The sequence below is a fragment of the Typopeltis vanoorti genome, chromosome 11 (genome assembly GCF_054136105.1).
Source record: "Typopeltis vanoorti isolate ZY-2024b chromosome 11, IOZ_Tvanoo_1.0, whole genome shotgun sequence".
Lineage (NCBI taxonomy): Eukaryota > Metazoa > Arthropoda > Arachnida > Uropygi > Thelyphonidae > Typopeltis > Typopeltis vanoorti.
This window is the reverse complement of record NC_143559.1, coordinates 70282839-70299473: the sequence shown is the minus strand read 5'-3', so window position 1 is coordinate 70299473 and position 16635 is coordinate 70282839. Positions and strand designations below refer to the sequence as shown.

At 36.1% G+C, this 16635-nt stretch overlaps 1 protein-coding gene across 2 annotated transcripts in view; it reads right to left on the bottom strand.

Moving 5' to 3' along the window:
• Positions 1-16635, bottom strand: part of LOC150101706 (triokinase/FMN cyclase-like) — a 126310-nt gene that overhangs the window by 30392 nt on the left and 79283 nt on the right. For both annotated transcript variants that reach the window (XM_090400338.1, XM_090400339.1), the window contains exon 9: positions 9903-10019. In XM_090400338.1, coding sequence (XP_090256464.1) covers positions 9903-10019 — 117 coding nt within the window. The remainder of the gene's footprint in view (positions 1-9902; positions 10020-16635) is intronic.

The window sequence follows — 16635 nt, the reverse complement described above, 5'->3', positions numbered from 1 at the left end:
AAAATACGAGGAAACAACATTTTTGATCATAATGATTTTTTATATTCTTATATACAGGGTGTGCCTGTTAAGTAATGAAATTGATTTTTTTACAGGAGAGTCCTTTGTAGTTAGAGTGTGTTGTAACACATGTGCAACTTTCGAGTACGGTGACACAGCAGTTTTTGTGTGGCTGCCATTGGAGTAAGAGTAAGTGAGTGAGCATGTTAAAAGTTGCATCATGGAGAAAAGAACTGGGATAAAATTTTACTGTAAATTAGGAAAAACTGCTATAAAAGTATACTAAAACCTAAAAAAAAGTTTACAGTGATGACTGTGTGCGTCATGCACAAGTGTTCTGCTTTTTTCAATGTTTAAAGAGTAGAGGGAGTCACTGGAGGATGAACCATGCTATGGATGGCCAGTTTCTGCATGGACAAATGAAAATGTGATGAAAGCGAGAAATTGTTGCTCATGACAGGTGAAATCACAAGGCTACTTGCTGTACAGCTTGGTGCTGGTAAGGAAATGGCCAGATTAATCTTAGATAGAGATTTGCACAAGAAGAAGATTTGTTCAAGGTTTGTGGCGCACATGCTGATATATGAACAGAGAGAGAGAGAGAGAGAGAGAGCACCGGGTTGTATGTTGTCAAAATTTCATCCATGCATCTGATCAAGATCAGGATGTATTGCAAAGAATTGTCACCGGCGATGAAAATTGCTTTCAGCTTGATCCAGAAATGAAACGTCAGAGAATGGAATGGCGTGGAACATCTCTCTGGCAGAAGAAAGTCAGGTTGCAAAAATCATGTGCCAAGACAATGGTCAGTGGTTTTTTCAATGCTGCCGGAATTCTCCACCGCATATTTGTTCCTGAGGGAAACACAGTGAATGGTCAGTATTACTTCGGAATATTGCAACATCTGTATGTTCGCATGCAATGTGTCAAGAAAGAACTGTTCCGCAACAATTGGTTTCTGTTGCAGGGAGATTATTTTGAATCTGTGTAATTGACAATTCCAAATATAGTTCTTTGTTTTGATATAATAATTGCTGTCTCATTACTTAATGGGCACTGTATATGTGTGTGTGGGGGGGGGGGGGGGAGAATCTGGACAGTTCTGATATAAACCTAGAACAAAAATTAGTTAATTTTATGTTTTTTTTATATATACTAAAAAGAAAATATATTTTCTGAAAAAAGAATTTTTGAAAACACAATTTTTTCTATGAAAAAAAAAATTGAAAAAAACATTTTTGTTCTAGGTGTTTATCAGAACTTTCAGGACCCCCCCCCCCCTGCACACATGTTACTGTATGTTTACAGAGAACCATGCTGTGGTTCTCAACCAAACCGATTACACAGGTAAGCTTAATGTTTTATTGTTAGATCAGGCTACCTACCTCCCTATTGAGTATAATCCCACCAACTCCCAAATTAGAACACTCCAAAGGCTCCTTAAGAAGGTCACTTCTTGGCCTGTGGAAGTTACCAACAAATTAAAACCTTTTAACTCTAGACCCCCCCCCCCAAATGTCAGGATTTCGAAACACAAAGACATCCGGTTTTATCAGTACAGCCACTCTGGGCTTGCAGACCATGCTCTGGATACCTGCCACAGAATACGTTGGAAGAAAGCTACAATAATATATCGCAGCAAATTTAAATATGAAAGATTATTCATGGAATCAGCCTCAGATCTAAAAAACTTTCCAAACCTCAACAAATTTGGGTGCATGAGACTGCACCAAATTTGGGAAGCTTGCATCTTGAGAACTTCAGCTCAACAGCCAAGACAACCCAATATAGCTTGCTAGGGGTCCTTTAGGACTCTAGGTACAACAGTAGTTTTCTCTCTTTTGCTTCATTTGCTTTTTGTAGTGCCTGCATGCATATGTCATAATTGTATGTTCCCATGAAGATGGCAATGTGACATTGCTGAAATATAGAAGGTATTTATTAAAGTTTCTTTTAAATAATTCCAGTATATGTTGTAAATTCCTTAAATAATTTAATAGTCAGGAGTTAATAGAACTGTATGTGTAATATTCAATAGTGCACACACAGTAGGAAAAATGTGATCCATTTGGTTAAGTTATTTTGCTTCAAATTTATAATTTTTTGAAGATTACAAATGTGTCAATGCTTTTTTATATTATTACTTTTATTTTGTGGAGAACTTGTACTTTCAAAATAAAAACATTATTTATATCATAAACTAATATTTAATAAACCGCACGGTTAGCCTAGTGGCTTTGCGCTTCGCAACCATATGCCTGGGGAAGGAGTGTCCTAGGTTCGATTCCCGTCCACGACATGAGGAGCTTAAGGATCTTCCTCGGCCATAGCCAAGTTAATCGGTCTTGGGCGTGGGCAGCAGGGTTTTTTCCGCCAGTTTATCTGGGGTTTTTCATCCCGCAAGCAGGCAAACCGGCCTTGTGAACACACAGGTTACAGTCATAAATACTTACGGCAAGGAAGGCAACGGGAAACCACCTTGCTCATAATCATCTTTCCCTAGAATGGTAGCATATAGCTACCCTCCCATGGCCGTATGGCAGATGGGAACCAGAAGAATATTTAATACACTAAATAGCACCAAGAGCAATGCTACTGTTGCTTTATATATAAAGCAGCATGCATATATGCTGTATGTGTGTGTGTGTGTGTGTGTGTGTATACGAGGGTAGTCTGAAAAGTTCTCGACCTAACAATGAAATAAGGAATTTATAATTTCAAAATTATTTTTATTTTTCAACATAATCTTCATCTCCCTTAAGACTAATACATTTATTCCAGCGCCATTATCCTGTCCCTGTAGTGGTTCTCAGTAAGATCTGCAAAAATACCCCTCTACAGCTGCAATCACCTCTTTATTAGAAGAAAAATTGACAAGCAAGGAAGAGTTTTAGTTTTGGGAAGAGATAGAAGTCAGAGGGAGCCAAATCTGAGGAAGAAGGTAGATGTCCCAACAATTCATAGTGCAGATCCCATAATTTTCCCATTGCCAAAACACCTTTATGGGCAGGTGCATTGTCCTGATGAAAAATGATTTTTTTTCTTCTGCAAACCGGGTCTTTTCTCATGAATTTTTTCGTCTAGTCTGGTTAAAAGATCGGAATAATATTCCTCAGTTATTGTTTAACCCTTTTCAAGATAATTAATAAACAAAATGACTTTTAGCATCCCAAAACACCGATGCCATGACCTTTCCTGCTGATGGAACCGACTTGGTCTTCTTTGGTGCTGAACAACCGGCTTCTGTCTACTGTTTTGACTGCTGTTTGGATTCTGTTGTGTAATGGTGACTCCAAGTCTCCTCCATAGTAATAAATCGATACACAAAATCAGTTTTTTATTCTTATTAAAACGGTCCAAGCACTGTTGAGAGATTTTCATGTGAGTGCATTTTTGATCTGCTGTGAGCAAGCACGGCACCCATCTTGCACAAAGCTTTTTGATTTGCAATTCTTCATGCAAAATATATCCTACACGTTCTTTTGAAATGCCTATAGTCTCAGCAATTTCACAAACTTTGACTTGCTGGTCATCCAATACCATATTGTGCACTTGATCAATGATTTCTGGTGTTGTTACACTTTTTGGACGTCTTTCATGTGAATCATCTTCAAGGCTGGTTTGGCCACGTTTAAACTAGGCAGCCCATTTTTTAATTGTCGAAAACGAAGAAGAGTGCCCATAAACTTTTATGAACTTCGAAGAATTTCTTTTGCCATTAAACCTTCTTTTACAAAAAATTTTATAACCGCACAATACTCAATTTTATCCATTTCAAGGATATAGACAAAACGTTTGCTTCAGACAGCTGTATAACACAAACTACTTGACAGAATGACTTGAATTTCACATGGATGCTTATGACAAATGTACTAACTTAGAAAAAAAAATCTTGCTGATATTGTTGCCATCTATGGTCGAGGCTGAGAACTTTTCAGAACACTCTCGTATATATATATATATATATATATATATATATACACACAGTTATCCCTCGACTTATGTCCGTTCAAGTTACGTCCTTTCGAAGATATGTCCGTGATCCCATATGGGAATAAATAACATTTTCGGCTATATATAGAGGACCTGAACCAAAAGCGTATACCTGTTAACACTGTGACTAACTGCTAAGGCACTAAGTCTCTTTAACATGTTGAAGGAGAAAGCAGAACCCGATTATGATACGAACTGAACGCTTCTTCCGGTTGGTTCATAAGATTCAAGCAGAGTTTTGCACTGCATAATGTGAAAATGTATGGGAATCTGCAAGTGCTGAGGAGGCTGCCAAGTAGTTTGTCAAAAAATTGGATAAAATTATTACGGAGGAAAATTATTTGCCACAGCAATTATTTAATATGGATGAGACGTCCTTGTTTTGGAAAAAAATGCAAGCGGACATTCATCCACAAAAAGCTGAAATCTATACCTCTGAAATCTAAACGTATTACGATTCTGTTACGGGTAATGTGGCTGGATATAAACTGAAACCATTTGTGATATGACATAGTGAGAATCCACGAATCTTCAAAAACATTAGAAAGCATACTCCCAGTTCATTATCAGAGTAATAAGAAGTCATGGATGACTCAAAAATTGTTTGACGATGCCTTAATTAACTGTTATGCGAGTGAAATAAAAAGCTATTGTGTGAAAGAAAATGTAGAATTTGAAATTTTATTAATTCTAGATAATAACACTCCAGGTCATCCATCTTGTAAGTCTTCTAGTGGTGATCTTCACTAAGTTCAAGGTCATGTTTCTCCCTACAAACAATACTTCATTGATCGATCCGATGGATCAGTGAGTTCTTGCAGTGTTTAAGGCTTATTATCTACGGACAACCTTTTCACAGGCCATTTCTGCTACTGAAGGAAATTACCAGACTCTCATGCAATTCTGGAAAATATTCAATATTTATTGTGCTATTGAAAATATTGCAGTAGCTTGGGATGAAGTGACCTCTCAATGTATGAGTGGTATATGGAAACAGACATTAAAAAGGTTTGTGCATGATTTTGGAGGTTTGTAATAGTGGGCCTAGCAAACAATCTGAATCTCGAAGTGAATGACGATGACATAATTCAACTCATAGAAAGTTACCCTGAAGAGTTGACCAACAGAGAAAAGTCAAACTGGAGGAACAACTGTTGCAGAAGAGGAAAAAGAGAAACAAGGAGAGGTAGTTAAACAATTCACAGTGAAGGGAATTGCAGAAATGTTTTCTGCAATTAGCGATGTTCTTAAAATGGTTGAAGACATAGACCCCAATGTTGAATGCTACTTATTAGTCGAAACGAAAGTACATAATGCATTTGCTTGCTATGAACAAATTTATGATGAAAAGAAGAAGAGGAATAAGCAAAGCACATTGGAATAGTGGCAGTAACACAGTATGGTTTTATAAATTGATCTTAGTTTGGGAAGAGTAGAGGAGCACGTTTTTTATGTTAAACTTTCCCAAAATTCTTAGTTTCGAGGGTTATATCTCCTTACCATACATCAGCACGCTCTCCAAGAAACTAAGAAGAATTTTGGGAAAGTTTAACATAAAAACATGCTTCTCTACTCTTCCCAAACTAAGATCAAGTTTAAGCAAATACAAACAAGCTCACAACCATCTACAATTCCCAGGTGTGTACAAAATCACGTGACGGCAGAAAACCATACTATGGCCAAATGGAAAAATCCATCCTCCTACGTCTTGAAGAACACCGAAGAGACATTGCTTACAAAAGAACCAGAGCTAGTGCCCTCTCAAACCATGTCCTGTTTTCAGTAAACACAAATAATGAAGGTCACCAACATGAGATAAACTGGACAACAACTTCAAACCTTCACATATGCCACAATGAGGTAGAACACCACATAGTCGAGTCTAAAGAAATTGTCATGGACCCTCTCTATATAAACAGTAACCTCAGCTACAATTTACTGGACTCATTCAGCTCTGCTATCAGATATTGGCGCACTCGTGAAGCCACACGCGCAAAAGTATCTAACAACAGAACTTTAACACGGATTGTTCAAATCGACTATAAACCACAGTTCAAAGTTAACTGTGGTTTATAGTTGAATTTATAGTTTTATAATGACTCAATGTTTCTTTATGGTGTTTTTTATTGGCTTTCTATGTTCTCTCACGCCTGAAGAAGTTGGCCACTCTGATGAAACATTGCGTATTTAATAAATTTAATTGTTTGTTCTAATTCTTGAATCTCAGTCAGTACATAAAAGTATGAACATATCCTAATTCCAAGTTAAAACAACCAATCATTATCATATCCCTTCTGATGAGGGTAATTTTCCACTTACGAAGGCTTATCAGAAGACACTCAGGAGTATTGGACTCGCTATCAACAGACTTATCTTCTTGAAACGTATGTTTTCTTCAATTATTCCAAAATTCTTACAATTTAGGGAAGTCATTACTACAGAAAGAGCACACCGAATCTATACAAAAGCAAAACTAGATCTTTTAACAGAGAGGATTTGCAATACCAAATGCAATTTAGCTTTTCTCTTTACAAAAAAAATCATATTTACAAAACCAATTACCGGCTTCCTTAGACCATGTGTCGTGGAATTATGTGAAAGAAATAAGTACATGCAGTGCATCAAGATCTCAAAACTCAAATAAATATAAACTCATCAGAAAGTTCAATTTGCTCAAGTCGACACAAGAACAGCCAACTCTTAATAATCTTCATGAAAGACTTAAAAAATTAGCGATAAACAAATCATCGTACGTTCTAAATCATGACGAAGAACAAATTCTCAGAAAAAGTCTCAATTTTGTCCTTGCATCTAAAAGCATTCCCAAAGAACTATTTCTAACTAAGATGGAGAAAGCCACTTCACTAATTCCTACCACGGACGCAAGTTTACTTCACATGGAAGCTATATTTGCGATCAATAATGCAAAACCTCCATCTGATAATATCTCCCCTGGTGAAAGGCTTGCAATCAAAAATCTAAAGAAAAATAAAGACATCGTTATCCTACAAGCTGACAAGGGAAATGCAACTGTAGTTCTAAATAAAACAGACTACCGGGAAAAAATCTTAATGTTGTTAGAGTCGGATACATACTCAGAAATTGAGAGGGACTCAATGAGGGAGATATATAACAAAACTAATAACTTTCTACAAAAGGCCACAGAACTTCCACGAAACATACACCTTTCCATTCGTTCTTTACATCCACTCATTCCAAGGTTATACGGTCTCCTGAAGGTACACAAAGAAAACTGCCCACCGAGACCTATAGTAGATAGTATTGACTCACCCACCTACCAATTATCAAAATATATGGCATCATCCTTAAAAGGTTTTGCAGGAAAATGTCCTTCTTATATAAAAAAACTCAACAGACTTTGTCTCTAAAATTAAGAATATAAAAGTCAAGTTTTCTGACATGGTGAGCTTTGACATAGTAGCTCTCTTCACAAACATTCCGATGCAAGTTCTCCATATTTTAAGCAACAAGATTTCAAAGAAGATGTTTTCTCTGCTATCTCATTGTGTTAACTCTGGCTACTTTGAATTTGAAGGAAAAATTTACAAACAGAATAAAGGATTAGCAATGGGCAGCCCCCCCCCCTCTCCAATACTAGCCAACATCTTTTTCGAGGACTTCAAACAAAAGACAATCTTCTCTTCTACATTTAAGCTAAAAATTTGGTTTGGATATGTTAATGACATATTCCTTATCTAGGAACACGGTATTGACAATCTTTATACTTTTTTAAATCACTTAAACAACTTCCACCAAGACATCAAAGAAAATGGATCTCTACCTTTTCTGGACGTAAAATGTACTAAGACATCTGACTCCATAAAAATCTCCATCTTTAGAAAACCTACGCACACAGACAGATACCTGCATGCATCCTCACATTCACTATCCAACACAGAAGATGATTATCATCTCAACTCTAACGCATCGTGCCAGATCTGTACTGTCAGATGAAGAAGAACTAAAAAATGAACTACAACATCTTAAAAGGACCTTCAAAAACAATGGCTACTCTTCAAAAACTATCAATAACCAACTATACCGCCATCAACAAAACAACGTAGAAACACAGGACGACCCCGAAGGTTATATCTCCTTACCATACATCAGCACGCTCTCCAAGAAACTAAGAAGAATTTTGGGAAAGTTTAACATAAAAACATGCTTCTCTACTCTTCCCAAACTAAGATCAAGTTTAAGCAAATACAAACAAGCTCACAACCATCTACAATTCCTAGGTGTGTACAAAATCATGTGACTGTGGAAAACCATACTATGGCCAAATGGAAAAATCCATCCTCCTATGTCTTGAAGAACACCAAAGAGACATTGCTTATAAAAGAACCAGAGCTAGTGCCCTCTCAAGCCATGTCCTGTTTTCAGTAAACACAAATAATGAAGGCTGCCAACATGAGATAAACTGGACAACAACTTCAAACCTTCACATATGCCACAAGGTAGAACGCCACATAGTCAAGTGTAAAGAAATTGTCATGGACCCTCTCCATATAAACACTAACCTCAGCTGCAATTTACCAGACTCATTCAGCTCTGCTCTCAGATATTGGCACACTAGTGAAGCCACACGCACACAGGTGTCTAACAATAGAACTTTAACACGGACTGTAGCTCCAGTTCAAAGTTAACTGTGGTTTTATAGTCAAATTTATAGTTTTATAGTGACGCAATGTTTCTTTATAGTGTTTTTTATTGGCTTTCTATGTTCTCTCACGCCTGAAGAAGTCGGCCACTCTGATGAAACACGTTACACATTTAATTAATTTAATTGTTTGTTCTAATTTTCGGATCTCAGTCAGTATATAAAAGTATATATATATATATATGCATTAAAGATGCCAAGAAATTATATACTTGGTTTTGATCCTTCATTCAAGGAAGCGAAACAAAATTTTGAACATGAAATATATTCACATCTGAGCTGCTTGTATATATAGAGGCTAATGACTTCACATCACTTGCCTTAGTATGTATCCCAGAATGCAAAGCACACCCACCCACCCACCCACCCTTTGGGGCATGTAAAAATGCTATGCATAATGTGAAGGAGCTCTACCCAGACCTGTTACGAACTTTATTTATTTCTGCATTACTTCAACCTTAGTATCTCTCTCTCATAATGGGAAAGGCCATTACCCAGGCCAGTTTTGACCTTTATTGAGTCTCATCAATGGGAACAAGAAATGGCCTTTCCCATTATGCAAAAGGATGAAAGTTGCGTGCTTTGCATTATGGGATACATACTAGGCAAGTGATGCGAAGTCATTAGCCTCTATATACAAGTAACTCAGATGTGAATATATTTCATATGAAAAACTTTTTTTTGCTTCCTTGTGTAAAGGATTAAAACCAAGGTAAAAAAACTTTCAACATATATATATATAGTCCAAATATATAGTTTTATCCTGTCAATAAATATCTAACAATAAATTACCTGTTATTCACGTATAAGTGAAGTGGACACCTGAGAATTTCTATGGCTATTTTCATTGGTGCTGATCCACAGAACTGTCCACCATCATTTTTCCACTTTCTTCTAAATGTAAAAATGTGTAACTGCTGGCTAACATCCATATACAGTTCAGTACAGTACACTTATTTCTCATCCTTCTGGTTCATTTCATCTACCTCTGTTCTTTGGAACAGCCTTTCCCACACCATATTCTCCAAGGACTGTGTCCTTTGCCTGTTCAATAAACATATGAAGAGATGTGTTGAATGTGGGACCGATATTAAAAAAAAAACATTGATCATCATGAAAAATAAATTAAATTTAAATTAATTTATAAAATTATGTTATAGTAAATGGGATTTTACTATAATTACAAATATGCATTATAAACTTCAAAACAAAACTAAAATAAACATACCTAAATACTCCATGACATCAGATTCTAAATGAAGTACTGTTACTGACACACCTGCCATTTCTAATGATGTTAAAAAAGTTCCACAATATGCTCTCATTACAATGACACCTAGTGATTCTAGAATTAAATAAAATAAAACGTACTCAATAAATATGTGCAATTATTTAATGTGAAACATTAATATTTTGATTCATCTAGAAAACATAACTTGTACGTCATGTCATTTTTTCCCTGATAACTGTATTCTTCTATTTTATTTTAAGATAATTGAGATCACTGTATTATTATTACAGACTAATATAGGGTCACCAGACTCATCACAGGAGGTTCCACTCAAAAAGAGCATATCTCTTTTTCTTCTTATTGCCGGCCTGGTTGGAAGAGTGGTTAGCGTATCCGCTCTCCAGCCAAAAGGCTGCGAGTTCAAATCCCACTGTGGGCATGGATGTTTTTCTGTGAAAATACTAGTGGTGGTGGTCAGTGATAGATGCGTTGGTGTAGATGATGAAGATAGTTGCAGTTGGTGGAGTGGTGAAGATGGAGCATTGTAGAGTAGGTACCCTCCCTCGATGAGTCTTTGGACTCCCTAGAGGTGTTATGTAAATAATAAAAATAATAATAATCTGTCACACTGTGCTTTAAAAACCCATCCTCTTCACACCTTCTGGCAATATAATCCATCCATCAACCACTTTCCATTTTCAAAGTCTCTCTCCCTCTCTTGTCACATTCTTATGTCACAACTTCAAAAGATGGCTCTTCATTTCACTGTCTCTCTAGCTCTCTCTGCATTTTAATAATCACCCTCATATGCCAAGAAAATCCCTTCACCAATTGATAATGTTTTGCTACGTCTATGCTTGTCATCATACCACCTCTCCTCTGCCTATCCACAAAGCACTGCAATTAACATTTTGTTAACCGATCCCTCACAACAACATTCCCAGAGTTCTGACAGTATCTCAGTTATTTGTCTCTGGATAACTCTTTAGCTTTCTCATCAACAGAAACTAGGCATGGTCTGGTAAAATTTATTTCATTACATAATATAGTCATAAAACAATTTCCATGTTTTTGTTTTTCGTTGGTTTCCTCATCATACTGGAAATGTACTGAGTGACCTTTATGACTCTTGCAATGCAACCTTTGACTTTGTTGTCCCTGTTGGCTGCTGTCTCCATATTCCAAATCTCATTCACCTGCAGAATAGTTCCAACAAACAGTACAATGCATTTCATTTCTACAATCCAAAATACAAAACATTGTACTTGGCAACATTAAAGAAGCCATCTTTCAACTTTCCATACTTCCATGGAGGTTTGTGATAATAATAATATCTCTGTTCCCAACTTAGTTGGGAGGAGAGTCATAATAAGTGATAAAAATTAGCAACCATTATTAGTACCTGCTCTTCAACTATGAAACATTTAACAAAGAGAAATGAAGCTAGCTGAGGAATTGGATATAAAACCAGATTGACATAATTTGAGTACTGAAACAAAAAAGACAAAAATTGGTGAGATATTTCTGAGCAATAAATACAAAATGTTATATTCAGGCAATGACAATCAAGGAAAAGAAGGAGTAGCCATAGTATTCAACACTAAATACGAGGCTAATCTTCTTGAATGGCAGGTAGTTTCAAGTAGAGTGATGTGGGCAAATATCAGAATGGGAAACTGGACAATGAAACTTATTTGTGCCTATGGTCCCACAGAAGGTTCTAAGGTAGAAGTGGAGAAATTTTTTGAGGCTTTAGAGAAAGCAACTGACACATTGATAAAGGAAAAGTTGGTACTTGTTGGGGATCTAAATGGCAGAGTAGGAAATGATTGTCAGACAAACAAAAATATTTTGGGAAAATTTGGAGAAAAGAGCAAAGCTAATAACAATTGCAAATATCTGTTAGATTTTGCTCAGGACAGTCAATAAGAAAAGTCTTATTAACTATGTTATTGTTGAGAGTGATGTTTTCTCACTGGTGCAAGACACTAGCATGTACAGAGGATTTGAAATTGAAAGTGATCACCATTTAGTATTGAGCAAGATAAAATTGAATTTCATATTGAAAAGAATAACATGTAAGAAAGTTTTAAAGCAAATAAAAGTTGAGCAGCTCTCAGATGTGAACTTAGACCAAAATACACAAACATTATTCAAGAAAAAATGAAAGAGTCTGAAAACAGGAACCAAATGTTGGAGATTCGGTAGCAAATCCCGAAGAAAACATTGATTAATTCAGCCAGAGAGTCATGTGGTGAGATTTTCTGCAAGGATAGAAAAATCAGAACTCCATGGTGGACGCTGGAAGTTAAAGAGTCAGTGAAGGAAAAGAAGAAAGCATATCAAAAAGTTCCTGGTGAATAAGTCATCTTGTGCTCCTAGATAATACAGAGACAAATGTAAGAAAGCTAAACACTGTGTAAAAGTAACTAAACAAAAGTAATGGGAAAACTTTGGTAAGGACATAGAAAATAAATACCAAGAAGGTGGCAAGATATTCTGAAAGTTGTTGAAGAAGCTCAGAAATGGAAGAAAGAGTGCTGTAAAAGGAATTAGAGATGATAAAAGTGACATGAAAACTGGAGAGAAAAATATCCTTGATGTACATAGTAATTATTTTGAAAAACTGCTGAATGAAACAAGCAGTGATGACAGCACAGTGGTAAAAAAAAAACATCCAACAGAAATGAATCAGGAATACATATCCATACTTGAAGTAGAAAAGCTATCAAAAGCCTGAAATGTGGAAAGGCTGCTGGAGTAGATGATATTTGACCAGAAATGCTCAAGTATGAAGGTATAAAAAGTCTTACAGTGGCTGCTGCATAGTTCAGAAGGCCTGGACAGAGGGACGAATTCCAGATGATCGGAGTAGAGCTCTCATAGTACCCATATACAAAAAGGGAAATAAAACTGAATGTGAGAATTATAAAGGTATTTCCCTACTGAGTGTTCCTGGTAAGATTTATGTAATTTGATTAATCTTGACAGTATATATTAGAATACAGACTGATAAGTAAATAATTAATTTATTGACTTATTGCTGATATTTTGCTGGTATTCTAACCAGCATCTTCAGAGCACAAAAAAAAAAAAAAAAAAACAGTTTGTCACAGTGTATGAGATAATCACAATCTGGTGTAACAGTGGAACTAGTTAGAACAATTGTAGCTACAACACGAAGACTAAATTCCTAATTAGGCACCCTCTATGTTTAAAAAAAAAAATGCGAGAGATAACAGATATTAGTTATGTCTTAAGATGACTATCTCCCAAATCTTAGGCAAATTTATACAGCTATACTTGTTGTCTAACAGATAAGCTTAGGCGTTGATGGTTATTCATGACTTATTTTTCATGGTATTAACAACACCACAAACACTTTTAACAACAAAGATGTTTTATTAACGCTAATATTTCGCTGATTTTCAACTCAGCATCATCAGAGCACAACACACATGTAAACGCGACAGTGAGTGAGTGAAACAATATAATTGCAAAAGACAAAAGATCTAAAGTCCTATTTTTGGCGCCATTGCTGACTCAAAAAATAATCTTTCAGATCTATAACGACTCCTAAATAGCAAATTCGTTTTCCTCCATCTAATCCTGTGTGAAGGAGTGTCCAAAGCGTGGTCTGCCAGTCCCGACTTGCCATAGTAATAGTAGCGAATGTATCTTTCATGTTCTTCCAGGCGGATGTTCACTGATCTTCCTGTTTGCCCATAATAGGACAAGTCATCACAGTCACATGGAACTTCATACACTCCTGGGTGTGCTAAAGGGTGAAGTTTATCCTTTGGCGAGCGGATCAGAGTTGCCAGCTTGACATGAGGTATGAAGGTGGTGCGAAGGCCATGTTTCAACAATACTTTGGCTATCTTTTCCGATGTACCTCTGATATAAGGAATAGAAATGGTCATGTTGTATTCTTGTGTATTAGGTTATCCTAATACACAAGAATAATTTTTTTTTTTTTTTTTTTTTTTTTTTTTTTTTTTTTTTTTTGTTAGAGGGCGCCAAAAATAGGACTTTAGATCTTTTGTCTTTTGCAATTATGTTGTTTCACTCACTCACTCACTGTCGCGTTTACATGTGTGTTGTGCTCTGATGATGCTGAGTTGAAAATCAGCGAAATATTAGCGTTAATAAAACATCTTTGTTGTTAAAAGTGTTTATGGTGTTGTTAATACCGTGAAAAATAAGTCATGAATATACTTGTTGTGATTGGAAGTATGTTTCAAAGCTTCTGTGCAGTACTTTATCCTTCTTCCAGTTGATCCTGTGTGCAGTGCAGGGATATCCAAAGATATCCCTGCCCACAGGATCAACTCTGCTAGCCCCGACTTGCCATAGCGATAGTGCCGGGTGTATTTTCTATGTTCACTGAGGCAAATGTCCACAGTTCCTGATGTTTGACCATAGTAAGCTTGATGACATGAACAGGGTACCACATATATATGTAGAAAGTATTTTACCTTGGGTATGATAAATGTTAAAAATACCAAGTAATTTTAAACCTGGATTTACTCCATTTCCCAAGTAAGCAAACAGACAAACAAGTCAAGTTTGCGCCTGCAAGTGATGCAATTGCTTGGTTTATTCAAATTAATTGATTTAAAATTGCTTGGTATTTTTAACATTTAGGGTACCTCATAGACTCCTGGATGTGATAAGGGGGAGAGATGCTCTCCTCGGGTGAATGGATGAGAGTAGCCAATTTGACATATGGTCTAAATATGGTGCGTAGTTGATGTTTATTGAGCATTCAATATCTTTTCCAATGTGCCTACCTTTAATGTATGGGACTGTTACTGTTTTGCTATAGTTCTCCGTAGCAAAACAGTGTGTAGGGGGGGTATTTCTGGGGAGCAATTAGTACTTTTTCTATCTTATGGGGATTATAGCCATTGGCTAAGAAGGTGTGGCATAAGTGAGTGAGTTCTGCAGCAAGAGCATTGTCATTGGAACAAATTGCATCTACAAGGTACCCTGTTCATGTGACCAAACTTACCAGGGATCAAACAGGAGGAACTGTGGACATCCACCTCAGTGAACATAGAAAATACATCTGGCACTATTGCTATGGCAAGTCAGGTCTAACAGACCATGCTTTGGATATCTCTGCACACAGGATCAACTGGAAGAAAACTAAATTACTGCACAGAAGCTTTTACAAGTCACAGAGATTGTTCTTAGAATCAACAGAAGCCTTGAAACATAATTCCATTCTCAACAAGTATGGCTGTATAAATTTACCTAAGATTGGGAGACAGTCATCTTAAGACATAACTAATGCCTGTTATTTCTTGCATTTTATTTAAACACAGAGGGTGCCTAATTAGGACTTTAGTCTTTGTGTTGTAGCTACAATTGTTCTAACTAGTCCCATTGTTACACCAGACTGTGGTTGTCTTGTGCATTGTGACAAACTGTTTTTCATGATCTGAAGATGCTGGTTAGAATATCAGCAAAATATCAGCAATAAGTTAATAAATTAATTATTTACTTATCAGCCTGTGTTCTAATATATACTGTCAAGATTAATTAACATGTATGATGAACACACATAAGCCTTTCTACACATATTTATGCAAGTATACTTGAGAAATGGTTCAGAAGGATTGTAAAATGGAAGATTGGTGAAGACAAAAGCTTAATTCAGGCCAAATAGAGGCTGTCAGGAACAGATTTTCACTTTACGACAAATAGCTGAGAAATCATGGGAATATAACAAAATTCTCTATTTAGGTTTTGTAGAGCTGGAAAAGGCATATGATTAGCAAAACAAGTGTTCCCTGTCAGGTTGGCAGGAAAAACACCCAGAGGAAGACCAAGATATAGGGGGATTAATACGGTAAAAAAGTGCCTTAGAAGATAGAAATGTAAGATATGATAATCTTGACAGGCAACAGACTGATTTGGAGGAAAATTATGGATAGGAAGTTAGTGATGATGTAAGTTTTTCAAGTAGTACTATCATATCCTGTACCCCTTGGGGGTACATGTCAGGAATTTGATGATGCTATCAGCAGAATAAAATACCCCGAGAAAGACATCATTAAATGATGTCTTTCTCGGGAAATTTTCTTAAATAATTTCACTATATTGAAATTATTTAAGAACTAGAATCACCGTTCCATAATCATTCATCCTCTTACTTGCTGTATAATAATAAAAACACATCCTTGAATTTTGTTTGGCTCTTTACCCAATCTCGCCTCATCCTATGCCTTCTATTCCTTACACTTCTTTTTGTGTATTCATTTGCTTAACTATAACAAAACTTTTTTTCACCAAGTTTGTTTCATTTCACTATTAATGAGGCAGTGGGGAAGGATAATCTGGGATACAACTGAAAGCTAATTTATTGCATAATTCACATTTTTCATGCTGATAAAAAAACTTCCCTAATTATCTAAAGAAAAATTTTTGTCTAATTTCTTTCCAACTGGAGAAATTTTTTAAAATTATAAATGAAAAATATATATATGTATATATTTTTACTGCCCCCCCCCTTCCCCAACCTTGCAAAATCTATAGCACATTAGTACCATGTGTAAATAAGAGGTAAAGGAGAAAGCAGGAATCTGCTGATACATTTCTTGAACAGCTACAGGTTATAGTTTTTGGGGAAAACAGCATGAGAGGCTGTTCCAAAGAACAGAAGTAGATGAAATGAAAGAGGATGAGAAACTGTTTCAGTAATTTTGAATCAGACACTAATGTT